This window comes from Lethenteron reissneri, chromosome 39 (assembly GCF_015708825.2).
Source record: "Lethenteron reissneri isolate LAM-NWPU_2019-01 chromosome 39, ASM1570882v1, whole genome shotgun sequence".
Classification (NCBI taxonomy): domain Eukaryota; kingdom Metazoa; phylum Chordata; class Hyperoartia; order Petromyzontiformes; family Petromyzontidae; genus Lethenteron; species Lethenteron reissneri.
Genome location: NC_083817.1, coordinates 1,661,724 through 1,680,694, shown reverse-complemented (window position 1 = coordinate 1,680,694; position 18,971 = coordinate 1,661,724). Strand labels below are relative to the sequence as shown.

At 48.6% G+C, this 18,971-nt stretch overlaps 1 protein-coding gene across 5 annotated transcripts in view; it reads left to right on the top strand.

Annotated features, from left to right (window-relative positions):
- Nucleotides 1-18,971, top strand: part of LOC133352063 (single-stranded DNA-binding protein 3-like) — a 159,015-nt gene that overhangs the window by 31,205 nt on the left and 108,839 nt on the right. For all 5 annotated transcript variants that reach the window (XM_061567794.1, XM_061567796.1, XM_061567795.1 and 2 more), the window contains one exon: nt 2,905-2,989. In XM_061567794.1, coding sequence (XP_061423778.1) covers nt 2,905-2,989 — 85 coding nt within the window. The remainder of the gene's footprint in view (nt 1-2,904; nt 2,990-18,971) is intronic.

Sequence of the window (18,971 nt, the reverse complement as noted above, 5' to 3'; positions counted from 1 at the left end):
TGTTCGAAGTTGTTTGGAAAATCGAGAGCATGGCTAACAATGTATGCCTCCTTCAAAAAAATAAAATAAACCTCTCCACGCGTCGTCACGTCGGCCAGTGCGGGTTTGCGAAGCTGGGTCCCCAAGATCGGTTCAATTAACACTCGCCACTGATGTTAGCCACGGCCGGGAATTGAACTCAGGTCTCCGAGTTCGTAGTGCAGTGTGGAGATTAATGACACTTTTAAACTCGTTTTTTCAATAATCATGGACCCCGTGAGGTGGATTTGCTACATTAGATTTAAAGTTTTTTTGGTAAAGGTGCAGCCCTGCAATAGCTGGATCACGCCACTGCCGTCGGAAGCGCGTCCACTATGAGAGGCAGTTCTGGAGAGCGCCCTCTGGACGGTGTCTTAGCCGAGACTTCCACACGTGGTGATGATGCACACGCTCTCTGTCACACTCACTGTTTCATCTCATCTCACACACTCACCACACTCTCCACACTCACCCACACTCACTCACTCACCACACTCACCCACACTCACCCACACTCGCCACACTCACCACACTCACTCATTCACACACTTGCCACACTAACCACACTCACTCATTCACACACTCGCCACACTAACCACACTCACTCACTCACCACACTCACCCACACTCACCCACACTCGCCACACTCACCACACTCACTCATTCACACACTTGCCACACTAACCACACTCACTCATTCACACACTCGCCACACTAACCACACTGACTCATTCACACACTCACCACACTCACTCACTCATTCACACACTCACCCACTCACCACACTCACTCACCACACTCACTCACCACACTCACCCACACACTACACTGCAGGTCACAACAACAGACTCACCGTACTCACCCGCTCACCCACTCACTACACTCACCCTCTCACCACACTCACTCACTACTACACTCACCCACACTCACGCACACACCACACTCACTCACTACACTCATCCACTCACCACACTCACTCACAACACTCACCAACACTCACCAACACTCACCCACACTCACCCACACACCACACTGCAACTTTTCTCTGCCTGCTACTTCCCTCACACCGCCTCACTTTGAAACTCCGTCTCGTTGCCTCTTTTCTCCAACCTCCTACCAGCTGGTTCAACCTAATCAACGTCTTCACTCTTTTCTATGACAACTTTGATAAGAGTGTTGAAAAATCGTCAGGAATTGCTGTAATTATGCAATTTGTATTTCTGTGTGTTATTTATTTTAGTAACTTGCTTACCTTTCCTCTACTTTGCTCTCGTATTGGTTTTTGTAGTCTTTGTTGTTGTAGCTTCATGACCCGCCCCGACTGGACATCTGTGAAAAAGAGCTTCATGGCTCTTCGGATTCCTCCTGGAGGATGAATAAAAGATTATGATTCTATTTTGCTGCCCGCATGACACTTGGGCATTTGGACCCTGTGCTCAGCGACTGTGATTCAAAATGACGATGAAATACTTTGGGAGAATGGAACGTAAGTCAGTCCTCGTCCGTGGATGGGCGTTCACGGTATCTAACCTCCCTCATGGACCTCAGAGGTCAACTCAAGTTGTTTACCTCAGAGCAGCACCCGGTTGACGCACGGTAAACTGTGTTTCCCTCAGAGGTAGATTTCACACACATCTCAGAAGCCCGTAAGACGAGCTCACAAATTGAATCCTTCCTTATTTCAGCCGATGTTAGTCCCTCAGGTGTTTGGAACACGGATTCATGATGTCCAACATTTTGGTCACGCTCTGATATAGCCTTTTTTTTTTCAATTTGTTCCTGACCCTGAAACTTTGACTCACGGGAAGTGGTCCTCAGACACAACGCTGATAATATAATAATTTAAATGTGTAACACGCCGCTGCGCGGGATTCACTCGCTTTTGAGAGAGAGAATGACGCTGAGGCGTGGGAAGGAACCGCATCGAAGCGGTGAAGACGGCAGTGGCCACGCGGTGAACCGGTGCCAACAATTGCCCAAGCTCTGCAGTTCTCCATATATTAAGGTGTTATGGGACAACTCTTCCGGTGTTTACACTTTAGGGGCAGAGGTATTGCGATAGGAGCCCATGACACGAGAGCTCGATGCCAACCTGAACTCGAAAAAAAAAGAGTTGTAGCCATTGTGTACGAAGCAAAAACACCGTCAGCACACGGGGATTCAGCAAACCAATGAAAGAATCCGAGGCCCCAAACATAGTTCCAAACATAGTAATAGGTTTTTACCCTTTCAACTGGTACAAAAACTGACACCTTTATACAAGGCATCATGTTTGCAATAACCACAACACAAGTAGTAAAAATGCAAACATAAAGAAACAACTCTGATAATGATATGCACTGTCCTTGAAGTTGATTGGTCCACACCCGAGACAGCTTTTCTTAGAGCCTAGTCTCCATTGGTGTTGGACCAGGTGACGCCAAAAGCTGTCTCGGGTGTGGACCAATCAACTTCAAGGACAGTGCATATCATTATCATCATCAGAGTTGTTTCTTTATGTTTGCATTTTGACTGCTTGTGTTGTGGTTATTGCAAACATGATGCCTTGTATAAAGGTGTCAGTTTTTGTACCAGTTGAAAGGGTAAAAACCTATCACTATATTTTGCCACTGATAAAGGAGGTCTCATAGTATAGTTCCAAACGTCGAGATAGTGACCCATCTTAGCGGGACAGGTCACGAGTTGGCGAGAGAAAATCTAGATCTCAGAGATACGATCTTTCGGTTGCATATTGCAGTTTTCAGAAATAAAATGTATTTTGTTATCATTGATCAAAGCTGTATAATTCCACAAGCTTTATTCAAGAAAGTAATTTCAGGACTGCACCTTTACCATTCGGACTCGTGTGTGTTTGTGTGCTCCCCACCATGGCACCCTCTTCCCCAGTGTTTTCTGGGACCTGTACTGTGCTGCCCCGGAGAGACGCGAAACGTGTGACCACTCGAGTGAAGCCAAGGCCTTTCACGATTACGTGAGTAACCGAAACCACTCCTCTTCCCAGAAATGGTTTTGTTTGTGTCCTGGGGCTATATAACCAGTCAAAGATAAAAAACCGAATCTAATCATTATTACATTTAGCATTGGCATCATTCTTATGGTGCAAGGCTAGCTATCATGAAGGCGCTTTGTGCCGCAGTTCCACAGTAGGTGGGAGATTTAGTTTGGTGTTTTCCTTAATAAACCGATTTGGATAAACTGACGGTGCCTCATCATGACTCATACCTCTTCACTGGAGACCTGGACCACCAAATGGTATTCTTCGACTTGGGACAGGAAACGTCACTGAGATCCATCTCCAATCGTGCGATTTGCGGCTCACAGGGAGCGATTCCCATCACTGGATCTGAATTGTTACACTGTCCATCACTCTCTGTGCTTTTTTTTTTTACAAACATGCTCATGTTTTCCCAGCAGCTGCTTCATACGTGTGCATTTATAGCTTAAGATTGTTTTGTTGAACTGGGCAATTATTTCCGCTGCCTTAACTCTGTGACCTCTGTAGGCCTCTTTTGGAAAATACTTTGTCAAATTAAATATTTTCCTCAACTCGCATTACAATGAACACATGAATATCCACCTGAGAAACGGCTACGGTAAAGGCCGCTTTGTGTTTCCCGGTTAATGCAACATCATTACTTTAGATTATTTGCTTTTGCACAAGTTTTACATCTCCCATTGTCATTGATAATTCATGGCTGATTCATAAAAGTGGATAACAAAGTGCAATTGTCCATTGGCTTTACACAACTGACAGAGCCCAGAGTTCAGTATATGTAAACAATAAAAAATTGGCAATACATGTATTCAACCAAAATAAAGAAAGGGTATTTGTTATAAAAATAGCAAAGTCCATAAGCATTCATCTTCACACACTCGTGTTTGGCGGAAGCATCTTGTGTCTGGACCTTTGACTTGAACACCTGCATTGGAGTCACGGATAATAGTGTTGTGGATATGACTTCTCCTGTTTACGTTGAAATCAGGGGACTGCTCTATCTGGTGTAATCTCCCGTGACCCAATAAACGTGTACGCAACAGCGGAACATTTTTAATTTATGCTTTCCAGACATAAAGGTGGCTTACCTGTGTTATAAGATGAACATGTCCTCCCTATACGTGGTGAATCCATCCAGCATTGCGAGTGGTGTGCAGTATGGGTACGTGTGTGTGAGTGTGTATGCGGGCGTTCGACACTTCACGTGGCCTCAAGGTGCACATGGCCTGGCACAAGCGTCGTGGTGACGTCACCACCACTTAGTGGCGAATGGCGGTTGTGGTTGTTGATGTATGTGTGTATTTGTATGTGTGTGTGTGCTCGCTCGCATATCGGATTCAGTATTAATGCCAAAGTATGGCCTTGCTAGGGCTCAGCAGGGTTTCATTGCCCGCGGAATATTTTCTGGAGTACCCTCAAAACCAACCCCCTGGACACCTCCAACTTGTCCCCCGCCCCCCCACCCCACCTCACCAGCATTGGTGGGTGCGTGGATAGGTGGGGAAATATATTCTGGTGCTGCTCAACCATGGACGGCTACGTCAAAAAATTAAGCCCCAGGATTGTAGGTTCAAACTGGGCAAATGATGCTTTCACATTTATTAGTATCCACTAGTGACCCAGCTTCATATGGAGGGGAAAAAGCATCCTTCTCAGGATTTGAGATTTCAGAACGAATACTTGAGACTAAAAGGCCCTTCACACAATTTCCACTTTAATTGGCTGTGGCTCGAACGCTGTGGAGTAGCTGTAATCGGTGTGTGCAGAGCTACTTCTGTGTTTAAGAGATGATTCCTGAGTGGTGTTTAACTTTGGCGCGCGTTCCACGAGCTATCTAGCTTGATGTCCTCATTGTGTCTTACACACACACACACGGCATGTTTGAGATGTGAAGCATGGCACGCGTGATACTATACACAAGGAAGAGCAACAACAACAACAACGCCAATCTGTACAGCGTACTAATGCTACCACATCTCCAAACGCTTTACGTGGGGGGTGGTGACATCGGGGAAGATTGTGAAATGGGAAGGTGGAGGTGAGGTGAGGGACACACACAAGAAAGAAGAGGGATTCCTTCTCATCATCTCTGTTTCAGAGATGCATAGGAGACGTGTGAGATAATAATTATTCATTATAATTGACTAGAGTTGGTATTGACGCTATCGTTCTTATCGTGCAAGGCTATCGCGAAGGTGCCGCTGTGTTTCACAGGCATCGCCTGCAGTAGTTTCACAGTAGGGGGGTGATGTTGCAACGCGACATGCACCCGTTGAGTAACGTGTTGTGTAACACTTCGATTGGGGCAAATCTGGACCATGATGTCGGCACGCAATACCCGACTCGTTGCGAATGACGTCAGGAGATCTTATTCCAGCGTCCACCGTGAAGTCGGCGGCGCATGTTGCGTGGTTAGTGCAGCCGCGCTATTAAGCAGGCGGCCTCGCGGATTCGAACTGCGGACCTCTGCAGCAAGAGGCGAACGAGCTTTCGCTAGGCCGCGTCACCGCCCCGATTAATGATCGTGCGAGGAGAAGATGAGCAGTGTCAGCTGTGTGAACGGCATCGTTCTGCCAAAGGGGTGGAGATTTTAAGATTTTTTTTTTACTATTTCAACTGTGGGTTCACTTCACATCCAGGTGTCGTTGACATGCGATCACGCAGGGACATGCTGGAACTTCCTCCGTTCCACGTTATTGTGGACCTGGGGAAGTTCTTAGCGCTTAGCTTATTATCTGTGGGGAAACACCGAGTGTGAAAGCGAAATACAGTAGGGGAACGAGTGCCCCTTCACCGATGGACAATCGAGAATAGTCCACAGCGCGACTGGGGTCACCAATCTCAAACCACGGAGCACGCGGTGACGCCACGGCCCGCTGCGATCATTCGCCGGCAGCATTTCAAAACGTTCACCGTGAGGCTGATTCCTGAAGTCGTCCACCTGCTCACTCGCCAACTTCGATAAAAACACAGAAACATCGCCGATCAACTCCGTGCCGTCAGAAAGAAGAGGTGTAGAAACGTAACGATCACCTCTCCCAGCGGCTTGGCGATTTGTCACGATTCGAGGTTGCGGTTCCGTTCAAAAATCGGTTTGCTTCATTTTTACGACCTCATTTGTATTGTTTTTCAATTGTTAGTTGCTGCACTGACCTCAAAAGCAACATTAGAGTTTGCGCACAATTTGCATCAGCTGTAAATAATTAATTCTCAAGCACACTATTTGAGGAACTTGCCTTGAGTGTAAGAATTAATTTTAATCGAGGAATTGATGCATCATTACACCCATAATCAATTTGTTTTCGATGCAATCTGCCAATGTTTTTCATTTGTTCTCTCATCCACGTGTTCCCCTCCTGGGAGAGAAACGTCGGACATTGTGCCAACGCACACTAACATCCTTTCTCTACCATGAAAACTTGGCAGGAGCCTCCTAAAAAATGTCTTGATAATTGTTTGAGGCTTTCCTGGTTAAACAAAAGAATAATACGAGATGTTAACTACTTCGCCTGGTATACGGGAAGCCGTGGGTCAGATCACTACCCTGACACCTGCTGTATATTTTGAGTTTGCGTGTTGTATCTCCCCGTGGTCGCGTGGATTTTTCTCCAGGTCCTCCAGTTTTTCTCTCCACATTTAGAAACACGTTTAGAGTATTTGCAATACATTTTCACCTGATGAGCCACTTTGTTGAGCTATCATTTGTGACCAGGTGGCTTCTGAAAAATAGCTACGTAGCTCAGTGGGCCTTACCTGGTAAAAATAAAAATAGTGCTAAATAGTAATACAAAAAAGCGTGGTGGTGCCCTGTGTCATACACTTGACGCGTAGCGTAGCACAGACGCCGCATGAAGAGTCGCAGGCTGTAGCGTGGCGGCCTGTATATCACTGCCGCAATTAAGTATTTCACCACTCATCCTATCTGTATGGCAACAGTGTAACAGGAATAATGAATCCGCAAGCCCTTGTAGATAACAAGATCTACTGATTGGAGCTTAACAAAGAGGAGGTTTTATTTAATGGGTTTGATTGATAGGTCTTTATAACGGAGGCTGACGCTTGTCCCAGTATGGATGGAATTATTCCGATTTCGGGTTATGTATGTACCTGTGGAGTAATAATAATTGTATAGCCATTTACCAATCCACTGCTGGATGAAGGCCTCCCCATCCCATGTTGGCCATCGGGGTTGATTGACCATACTTCCCCAGTACAGGGGAGTGAACGGGGAGGGGCCAGGGACCACTTCAGAGATCACTCACTACCGATGTTTGCCTTGGCTCGCAGTTGAACTTCCTTCTATAACCTCTGGGCTACAGCTCCTCCTACTGAATACCGTATATACTCTAGTAGGAGTAAAAGGTGCAACCATGCAATTCCTTGCTCATACCCGTGTTGGCAGAAGGTCCTCCACTACTAGAGAGCCCCTCTTGAGGGAATTTTGGCCTGCTCATGTACGTGTGTGTGTTGCACTTCTTTCGCACCGTACGTAGCCAACCGTGCTCATCCACGCTAGCTCTGACGTCTTGGAAGGGGTTGAGATAACCACACTTTACCCCACCTCACGTGACCTGCCCATTGACTCACTGCATTTATACCGCTGGATGGAGAGTGAAAGAATAAAACTCGCATTGTTTTAACTGCCGCTACGGGATAAGTTGAACCGGTGACCTCTGGATCAGAAGTCCAGTTTGCTCACCATTACAACCCCGGCAGCATCCCTCCGCTGTAGGTATGGAGTTGCACTGTGCAAGGGATGGCCGGGAATGTCAGCGTTAAGTGAACGTTTGTTGACAACGTGAACAATGTCCGACTCAAGTTGAGCAGAAGAACCGTTATCTGAAAAGAAGTAATTTTTGCGCATCACGTAATATGAACCGTTGTGCCGGGGAAATTAAATTGGCGTAACATGGTGCGCATTTTTGTGCCTGTGTGGGAAAAGACATCTCCCAGATGACATGACATGGACCCTCAGTGGCAATAAAGAGGCGTGTTTTGAGTGGCAGTTCTGCACCGGGAAATGCGTACACAGACCAGACCTGCGCTCTCAGCACTCTCACAAGACAGGCAAGTAACGATGTCATCGGCAGAATCCAACACGTGCACCTAAGTGACCAATTAATGCCGATGCGGCAATTTGTGTAGGCACATTGTAGTTGTTTAAATACAAATGGTTGCCTCCGTGAATTAGAAATGTGTCCGTCGTGAAAAGTGCCTGTTCACGCCAATAAGGACCTCCACTCGGCTGAGTTCTATAGAGCTACCCTAGAGGGTGTTTTGGCCTACTCTTCCATGCCCACACTGTAGCCCACGACTTGCTACCTACCAATCGGCTACCGGTGGTGCATACATTTATAATCAGAATTTTTTCTGTTAAAAAATCGGAATCTTTATTTAGACAGGAGGAATCTGTTGAGCTATGAAGCTTTTATTTCACAGATGTTAATTAAGGGAGTCGGGGGGTCAAATAATATATATATTGCTGGCTGAACAGAGGTGTGAGGTCCATTTAACAATCTCGCACCGTTCGTGTCTTACCTGCTACGCCAGGAGATCATTTTGAACCGGCGACCGAGTTCAGTGTGCTGACCACCACGCCACGGCAGCATCCCGTTTGAATGTATTTACATAGACATTTACCTTTGGATATATTTTCGTAAACTATCCGCATCGCATGCACAGCGTAAGCCCGGTACAGAAATGAACAAACTATTTGGCGATAGCTGCGTTGGCAGTGGTGCGCAAACAACGGCAAACTCGACACATTCATCAATAACAACAATGTGGCTTTGAAAGTAAAACAAATCACAATTGGCGACGTTTCAGACAATGACCCTTGCCCTGAACACAGCCCGCTTTATTTTTAGCCTTTTAAGCCCAACAACATTTGTTTCGAGATGTTTACATTCTCAAAACCACTTAGCTGCTCCTCATGAAGACAAGAAATGTTTTCCGCTCATTTAATTCTCTCCAGTCAGCCTTTTTTGGTAAAACAAAAATATATCTCCCCTCGTTATCTACTCGTAACTCTGTGACGCAAGGCCAGTTGGCCCAACTAGAACTATGTTATTCCTCTCATAACGAGAGAGAGAGGGAGGGAGAATTAAACAAAACGTGTTATTTTTACTTTCACTAACCCTTTGGATAGGTTTTCCGTTTTCAGCCAAAATTGATCCAAGTCGATCTTATTGGAATCAAGCCCAACATGAACAAAGGTGTGTACATTACAGCATTCGCCACCTGGAGACGAACAGTTTGCGACCCCCGTTTGTGCGCTGTCGTTGGCAACTGGGCTGACAGCGTCACGTCACGCCACACTCGCCAGCCTCCGTTAATGTTCGGTCGCCAGCCTCCGTTAATGTTCCGTCGCCAGGCTCCGAACGGCTGCTGGCTCGGGGCTGCGACTGCCGCCTCGTGTCAGGCCCTACGCGTGTAGCCAGTGATTTCGCGTGTCTGCGTGTCTGCGTGTAAACGTGCTGTTGGAAGTAGTAACACTTCTGACGGTATGTTCTCGGTCAGCCAGTCAGTCGGTCAACTCACGATACCTGGGTCTGTTCCGTGATCTCCTGCCAGCGAGTGTTCGACACTTCACAGTGGTCCATTCTTTGGGTTGCATGGCCACAGTCGCACTGTGGTATGTCTCTAAGTTTTGCATTTATGAAGCGTTGTACTGATGATTAACCTTTAAACACTGAGTCAGTGGATGTGGTATATTGTAGTTGAGTAGGATATAACTCCTCTTATCCGTGACAAAGTAGGGAGAAAACTTAGTGGATCCCATCAGTAATCTACCCACAAAGCACTGGGAACCGTTCACTACTGATACACTCCCCGACTTGCAAAGCGTAGCTGCACCCCTTTTCGCAATGCCAGCAAAGTGGGTCATGCTAACGTTTTTGAAACGTAAGCAGAGAACACCTGGTTCGCCATTTGTGCAATCGTAAACAATTTTACGACACCCCCAGTCCCTCACGGTTTAAAAATGTGATCATCATCATCTTCATCATCATCATAGTTTTTATGTTGCGGCGTCTTCTGCACGCACACTTTCTCCGTTGTTCTTGAGGTCATCTCTCGGAGTCCGGTCTGTGCAAAAGCAGCCGAACACACTCGGCGCGCTCGACAGCGGGGCAAGTGTGGCGGCGTAGGCTTGTTTCAGCATGCCACGTGCTAATTTATATGTTAAAAATAAATCGTGTTGAAGTATTCCTGAACAGCCCTTACGTGAAACGTGCAAGCGCACGGTCCACGCAAGATGCGCCGCGATGCCATGCGGTGCGTTGCGTGAGATCGCACCTCCGTGGTGCGCTTCCGCGTCACGACGAGTTGCGTTCCGCTTGATGTTTCGACGTTTTGTTCTGCGACGGGGGGGGGGGGGGGGCTTGCTTTGGGATCAGAACTGAAGAAGCCCCCAGCACGCGAGGCATTAATCGCACGCTCTTCGGGCCGTGGAGCGAAACGTCGGACATCGTGCCGAATAACGCGCGGTGCGACCTAGACACACACCGGAGAGCCGTACGGCACGGCCGTGAAAACCCGCGCAGTTGCGTGATAGAAACCCTGCAGTCACACACCACAGCACCATCTATCGGACGTTCGTCTTGCGGATGACCTCACAACAACATCAGACCATCGGTTTTTCAATACCTTGTGAGTTTAGAAATTTAGTGAATGAGCGTAGCATTCTTCTGTTTTTGACCATGAAGACGAGGTCAGGATACAAAAAAGGTCAGTTAATTGAAGTCGGTGACCTCAAAACACTGGGTAGAGCGAGCCCACTGGAGCCATAGACATTATTCGCGCCATTTATTCACCCATTCACTCCATTACAATTGCCGTTCTGTGTGTGACTTTTTGCGTTCATATTGTACGCTAACTGACCTGCGTGGTAAAGCACGCTCAGAAATCCCACTGGTCGACGTGGCGTCTGGAGGCATCGGATTGAGCAAGGGATGTAAACGAGCGTAAATGCACGCGCGACAGCGTGAACGTGAATCCGCGTAGATCTTTCGTAATCTCTCACACTGGCTTTTCTTCCGTGCAATCCAGCTGCCACTACACCAGATGGGTATAGCCACGTGTTTTATCCACGTGAATGACCATTTTCATGATTTCCAGTTTAAAATCCCACCGCGCACAAAGCGTGCCCCAACAGCCACAACTCTAGAGGGGGGCCGCGTAGCACAAGCGATAGGCACCGCGTGGCCTTATCCTCCACTTGAGATTGGTTATTGACACGGCTGTACGAGCAGCGCGGTTGTGGGGCGGCACTCACGGCGCGTCGCAAGGTGCAGCAGTGCAGTTTCCTACGAATGAGGAGGTGATGCCATGGTACCAGGGATGGCCAAACTTCCTGACCGTACAAGCCATAAAGCAAAACTTTCACGTGGCCGGGAGTCAAAAGGCACATGCGGGGTGGTTACATGGGGTGGTCACACGTGGCCGGCTCGCTCGCGCTGATTGGCTGTGGTCAGTTCTGAATTTGGAGATCTGTGGAAATGCCCCCGGGGTAATCAATTTTGGCTCCACTTCCAGCGTTTTTTTTACGTTTTGAAATAAAAGTTTTAAGGAAAGGTGAAAAATGTTAGCTGTGTCTCTCGGGGTGCCTTCGCACGGCACCAATCAACGCGTGCGACGAAACACATTTGGCACCGTGAGTCTCAAGCAAGCGGCGTCGCGGGGATGTCACGCTCACGGTCAACGCGCCGCAAGGTTCGCACGGGCGACTTTTCAGGGATGGACACGTGAAGCGGCAGCCAATTGGGGCTCGGGGTGGCACAAAGGAAGTGGAGTCCAGAGACAGCGACCATCTCTTATCGGCCGCCGTCGAAGGAAATGTCACCGACCGCGGTGGAATTAAATGGGAGAGGGCATTTCCATGGCTGTACATCTCTACAGCGGGTCACATTTACCTTCAGTGGGGATCATTATCGCATTATAGCCCTGCTACCCGACTGCGGCTAAGGTTGTGGGAGAGAACTCCTCGCAAACTGTGGGGTCCGCCTTAAAAAGAGGAATCGCAACAGCCCAGAGGGGGTTGTCTAGCAGAGTGATGGAGTGGCAGCCTAGGAAAGGAACGCATCCGGGAGAATGTCTCCCAGAGGAGATGGAGTGATGAAATCAGTTCGCGTGGAGGTGCTACATGGATTATTATTGCATCGCAGGATCGTGAAAAACATGCGGCGGTTGCGGCTTGGGGAGTTCTCTATCCAGCAGCGGATTGACCATGGCCGATGATGATTGAAAGGGATGAAAGCCAGCAAACATCCTTGACAGCTGATTAGAATTCCCACCATCAGGACAAGATAAACTAACGATACGTTGTGCCTGGTCAGCGCTTTGCCAGTCCACTGCTTTGACGAGGACCTCTCCATGCCACATTGGTGTTGGCGGGAGGGGGGTTGATCTGACCATACTTCACCACGCTGGTCAACAAGCGTTATACAACCTATTACGCATTCCACACAGCATTGTGGGAAGACCCACAATACTGTGTGAGCCCAATAGAGGGCATGTATATGCATAGGGGAGCGCGTTTCAGCCAGAGCGAGCGTGCACGGTGGGAGAGCAGCGGAATGATTTGCTCTCAAACGAGGGGACAAGGGAGCGCCGTCTTCACGCAACGACGATGACTCTGCGTCCTCTTCCTCCTCAGCGGATGCGTTGCGCCATTCTGGATTGCAGATCGCACCTGCGCTCGATTTGTTTGGATGCAGACTGGATGGCCGCATGCTGACGAAACCTGCTGTGGGATGTGCTCGCCGTGAATTATTGATGGATGCTCGTCCGTCGAGGGCAAGAAGGGGGTGCGTGGGTGAGAAGGGGGTGGGGAGAGAGGAGGATGAGGAGGAGAGGGCAGGAGGAATGGAAGGTGGTGGGGTTGGTTGGGGCAGGGTGGCAATGCAGATGAGAGAGTCCGCCAGAGATGTTTGCGAGCCGTGGGTCGCCTCTACCGCATGCGCCGAGTAATGTACGTCGCACTGAGATTTATAGCAACCATTTTGTACAGTGTTTAACACGGGTACAGTGCTGCTTTGGCTGGATGGTTCGATCCAAGCTGATTTTTTTTTGTTCTGTCAGATAACGAAATAAATTCAATCAGTTCGGATCTGCTGATGTGGCCTGCCCGTGAATCATTTGGAGCGTTCGTCCAATGGGGTCCGGTTACATCCAGCTTGACCGGTCGGACACTCGGCCTGCCCATTGGGAGAAGGCTTTGTTGTAGGTTTCGACAATAAATCGTGCCTGTTATTCATACTATTAAAACAGTGCACTCTCCATCATGGTGAGCACTGCCTCTTGGCGAAGAGAACGACGTAGCCGAGCGTGTCGAAAGTCGGGGCACACGGCCGCTTGTCAGGGTGTGGATTTGGTGACACGGTGGGGAAGCCGTTGCACCGTGAACCCGGCCACCCGAGTTCGATTCCCATCCACGGTCACCCGTCCGTAGTGGCGAGTGACATTTGAACTCTTCCTGAGCCTCACTCCCTTCACCCACCTGTGCTAACCGGAGTGGGGAGGTATGGTCAAACAACCCCCTCACGACCGACCTCGTGTGGGAAGCCTTCATTTAGATTTGTGTTCATCTCGAAGCGGTTGTGCTGCATGGCTCTCCGGTGTGTTTCCCAGTCGTGCCTCATCCTGGTCGGCACGGCGTTCAAAGTGCTAGTTCCTGAATAAGCTCCCCAACGGCGTGGAGTGAAACGTCGGACATCGGGCCGAACAACACGATGCGACCCGGAAAACAACACGCGGGCAAGCGGTTTTGTTAAATCGGCGTGGAACGTTCGACTTTGTCGACGGGCCCTCAGCAACGGTCCGTGTCGATGTGAATCCTGTGAAGCTGAGCTGATCCATCGAGGAACTCGATCCTAACTGGCTGCAGTGAAAGTGGCGGCGAAGTGGCCAAAGCCCAGCTGGTCTGTGCGTGCAAACGAGCGCTTGGATTTGTCGAGATCTTGGAAGCCAGTCGATGCAAGACGAGGCCAGTTGAGCCCGCCCTTTCGCCGCCATCCCATTAACACGAAAAATCAAGCTTTTAAGTGGATGAGTTTGCAGTAAATAAACAAATAAGTGAATGAGCACAAAGAAAATCCATGCGAGCCGGTGATGCATCGTCGATGCACTTTACAGGCGTTGCGATGGGTTTTTTCACGTTTGCACGCAACGCTCGCTCGACGTGCCGACAACTACACACGGTCCCGCGAAGGTGAATTGATCATCAATGAGTTGGTCTCGTGGAAATCACCGTGACGTTTACTCGAATTGCGGAATGACTGTTGTTCATTTCCCAAAACATTCCCAAAGGGAAGTAAAGGATCTTCCCCAGTCTCCTTCAAGGGTCCGTCTTACACTCTGTGTAGCTTGTACTTGCCTTCCGCTGTAAAGAGTGAGTCACTCTGATTTTTTCAGAAAAGTCTTCAGTCCTGTGTCGTGGGATATTCGTACTCCGATTATTTATCTTGGTCTTTTGCACCTCAGCGATGGCAACTGTAACTGCAGTGCACTGTAGAAAAACACCTTTTGCAAATGGTGTTTTGGAAAATGTGAAGCAAGCCTCCGTGTGATGTGATTGAATTTTCAGTAGAGCTGCAACTAACGTCTGTGTAATCAGCTAAAGCTCAGTCGTCGATAGCAAATAATCAATGAGCTGTTAAAAGTGGCATGCACAGCTATTCACATTGTATTGAATGTATGTATAGTTTAGTTGTTCAGTTTGTGGTACCCTCCCCGCACCTCCTATTAGCACGGTTGGCTGTGAAACAAACATGCATACATATGTACTTTCCTAGTTAAGATGTCCAAATTGGACAATGGTTCTGCATCGAATACAGCACAGCTCCACATTTCAATAACGGCGCGGATCATCATTGTCCAAAGGGTTTCTTACCTGTATTTCCTGTGTTGTTCCAGGGCCTGAATCTACCTGCGAAAAACTTCCATTGTCAGTGGGTCAAATTCTCTTCTTATAATTCGCGTGTGTCCGTAGTTATGAGGAGTTTTTGCTCACGGATACCCGGAGTAATTTCCCACGTGTGTGGCATTATGTCCAGGAGCTAAATGCTAATGTTGAGGTCCGCTTGTCCCAGGAGGACATCAGGAGAGACCTAGAAGTGATCGCTGCAGGTGCGGTAGGATTAACCATGATGGATTGTTACGGATGATTTTGTATTTATGATTATGAAGTTGCCAGCTGCCTCTGAGTGTTCGTGTTTTTAGACCACGGTGTAAGTGCTGTTGTGGGTGCCTCCTGTTATTCATGGGAATTTGTAAATAAAATAAGTGGAACATTCCTTTCCTTAACTGTCACCACAATATCCGATTTGCGTCTCCTGATGGAGGATAATTCCAAGCAAGCCTTCTCTCTGTAAGCTTCTTTGCACGCTTTTTTGTAGCTTTTGTTCGACATTCTGGTCATTGTGTGAAAAGTTTTTGATCCATTTTCACAGCAGATAACGAGCACGATGAGAAAAGTTTTATTCGTCAGGCTGTAATTTTTTTATTGTGTCAAATTCAGTTTTTTCTTTTCTTTTTGACGGTGTTCAAAAGAAGGGTGAGGTGGCTTGTGGCATGGATACAGGAAAGTTTCAACGAGGCTTGCAACACACGAAGGGAACGGTGTTAGTTGGAACACAAAGAAAGGGGACGGTGTTGGTTGGCGATTGTAGAGGCCACTGAACAAGGCCAGTGGTGGTCCTCTTGGGTCACGTGGCCTGGACGTCCGTGGTTTGGAGATATTTTAATAACTTCGGAACACCAAAGTAGTATCTCATTAGGGCACTTTTAGGCAGCACCTTTCAAGTGACCTCACATCCAGGAAACTTCACAATGCCAATCAAAACTACATTTAATTTTTGATTGGCATTGTCTTAAGTCTTTCTGGGACATTCACGGTCCTGGTCTTTTGCAGTTGCAAAAATACGTGAACTCGAGACATCGAAAACATTGTGTTTAGTTTGTTGTCCTTTCACCACACCCCTGATTAGCACGGTTGGCTACGTACGGTGCGAAATAAGTTCAACAACATACATTCACGTACGCTTACACGCAGTTTGACCCTCCTCCTCTGGTATTGTGAGATACAATTTTTCCCATGAAATACTCTGTGGTTTTATTTTGTACCTCAGCTGTGTCAACCCACCTGGCATCAACCCTTGCTAGGCCAGGCTGAGAGCACAATTTCTACCGACATGTCTCTGTAGCTTTTCACGGTTGTGCTGCAAAGTTCTCCAAAGTGTTTTCGGGTTGAACCAGATGTTGTTCAGCACGATGTCTGACGTTTCACTCCACGTGCCGGGAGCTTCTTTAAGGAACTGAATGGAGCAGGTCAATGCTCCCTCGATTATATCGCGTTGCGGTGTCTGATGTAGGCCGGCCGATGTTTGAGCCGAGGCCGCCAAACTTTGTGTCACGGAGGGAACGGGGCTCGCGATCTGCCCAGTTCGATTCCGCAAGAATCGCCCGGCCACGTGGAGCGGAACGTCGTACCGAACATCTCCGCGGCACGACCCTCCTAACGCGCGCCAGCGGAGAACGAATCCCACCGATGTTCGGAGTGGCCCACGCTGCATTCCAGCACTGGGACCAGGTTCTGTATTTAGCAACTGCTGCTGAATTGCCAAAGAGTGGCACTTCAAGCCACGTGGTGCTCACTTCACCTACCCGAGAATTATGATGGGCTGCCTGAACCCTGTCATGATTCAGAGGCTGCGGGATAGTCCGTACAAATAATGAAATAACGGGCATCTGGTGTTTCACCCCTCCCCTAAGCCCCTGGCAATTGTCACGGTTGACGATCATCAATTGTTGGTCCTGTCTTGTTTGGGCTATTTGCCAAAATGTGACATTAGCATATCATATACATACATCCTAGATGCTGTAACCGAGTCTTAAAACATATGCGTTAATGCACGTGTCCTGCGCGTAAGAATCGATCTCGATCGAAGAATCGTTAGCATCCTCGATGAATGATCACCACTGTCAGGGTCCGAACGTGACACCTTGAGAGTTTGTAAGTGCAGGAAGGAATGGGGTTCAGTCAAGTCGTAGGGGGGGGGAACCCCGCTGGAAAAAAACAACAGCAGCAGCGAGATAAAGAATGAGCGTTGCATTTATGTACGGCTCTTTCAGTTTCTCGAGGATGTTCAAAGCAAAACGTAATATAGACGGGGATTTTGCCTCTCCGTGACGTGGCCATCTGCCAGGTTAAGAGAATTGAGCCGAGAGATGCTCACTTTGTGGACTGGTCCGCCGGGTTTGTCAATTCCGCCAGCCTCCCCCCTCAGCCCTCTCCATCTCCCCCCCCCCACACACTCCCCGCCACCAACCAACGCCAAAGATCCCCCGTATAGCCTCAGCAGACTTTTGGGGCAAGTGCTGTTCGCGAGTAGCACCTATGATGAAGGGCGAGCACGGCACACGAGAAGGTGGGTGACCAGCGCCAGGACCGCCTTTGTCTCCCCCGTGGCAACGTACACACACACAGCACCGGGTACTAATTTGAGGCTGAGTCGACCTAGGGGAGGCCCGGCACCGGTTCAGATAACCGTCGGCGGCGGCGTCGGTGGTGGTGGCCGTGAGCGGGAATGGAACTGGGGTCTCCGGATTCTCGTCCCCACCACCTCCACCTCCTCCTCCTCACCCCCCCCCCCCCCCACAACTCTTACGTCCCTCCTTGTGCATTCATCCCACGTGCCCCCGTGGTGATGTTGGTGGTGGGGGGGGAGCGGTCACTGGGGGGAGGGGAGGAAAACGACTTGGATCCCGTTGTCATGGCAACAGGGCTCAATGTTGAAACGGTGAAGAGGTGGATTTTTTTTTTTTGGGGGGGGGGGGCAGGTTTCGCCTCCACAAATTTTGTGCGCCGGCTGAAAAAAACCCGGAACTCTGTCTTATTTGTTTGTTTCTCCCAGCCGCCTTATCGTTAACTTTACTTGTGTGCGCGTGTGGCGGGGACAGAAGATGCGTTTTGGCAGCTTGGCACTTCGTTACTTGTCGTTTAAGCGTTGTTGGTCAATGCACGAAGTGGACGTGAAATATAAGACGCTCGCCTTCCCACTGCCATTGCTGCTGTACTCGTGTACCTGTAAGATGTGTGTTGGTTCCCGGGTGATACAGCGGGTAGCCGGCCACATTTGACTAGTCGGAAGAGTTTTGATTCTCCACGCTGCCCAGTCACGTTGTTGTGTCCGTCTGTGCGGAATTGCCGCAGCTTACCGGCCGCTGTAGGTGGGTGCCAAGAGTAGCGCATCTGTGTGCAATGCCACACATTTTAAGAGCCACATTCGAAAATTGTGCACATGATTGAATATACAATTATTCTCAACTGCGTTAACTGTGATTCCACAGCACTTCCTCGGGATTGATGAAAATAATTAATGTAAAAAAAAATACTTTCATTTTAATTGAGATATACATAAAATATGAGGTTACTTGACCCTCTGCTCCTAATCAGTGTCTTTATTTAACCAGGTGAAAACCTCTGCAATGGATTACAGAGTTTATATATCTGCGGAGTGGAAACCTGAGTTACAGCGGTTGTGAATAATTGGGAACGTTTTCATTGCGAGTCGCTTTTGTTACCGCTATGTTAATTGTGCACCGTTAGGCAATGTCAGGTAATTTAAAACGTCCGTAAATTTTGGTAGAGTACACACACGGTGCAACTCCCCCACCCCGCCTCACCAAATGTGGTTTTATCACAATTTTTCGTAAGTTCATGTTTATGGAACGCCTGGGCCACAGGTCTCCGTTGTGCTCAACGTGGTGAGGCAGAGCCCCACCTCATGGGCGCTTCACAGAACCACACTGCGGACACCAAAAGACAAGATCCCCCGTATAGCCTTAACAGACTGTTGGGGCAAGTGCTGTTAGCGAGTCGCACCTATGAAGGCCGGCATACCACACGAGGGGGTGGGTGGCCAGCACCACGCCCAGCCGCCTTTGGACTTCCAATCCA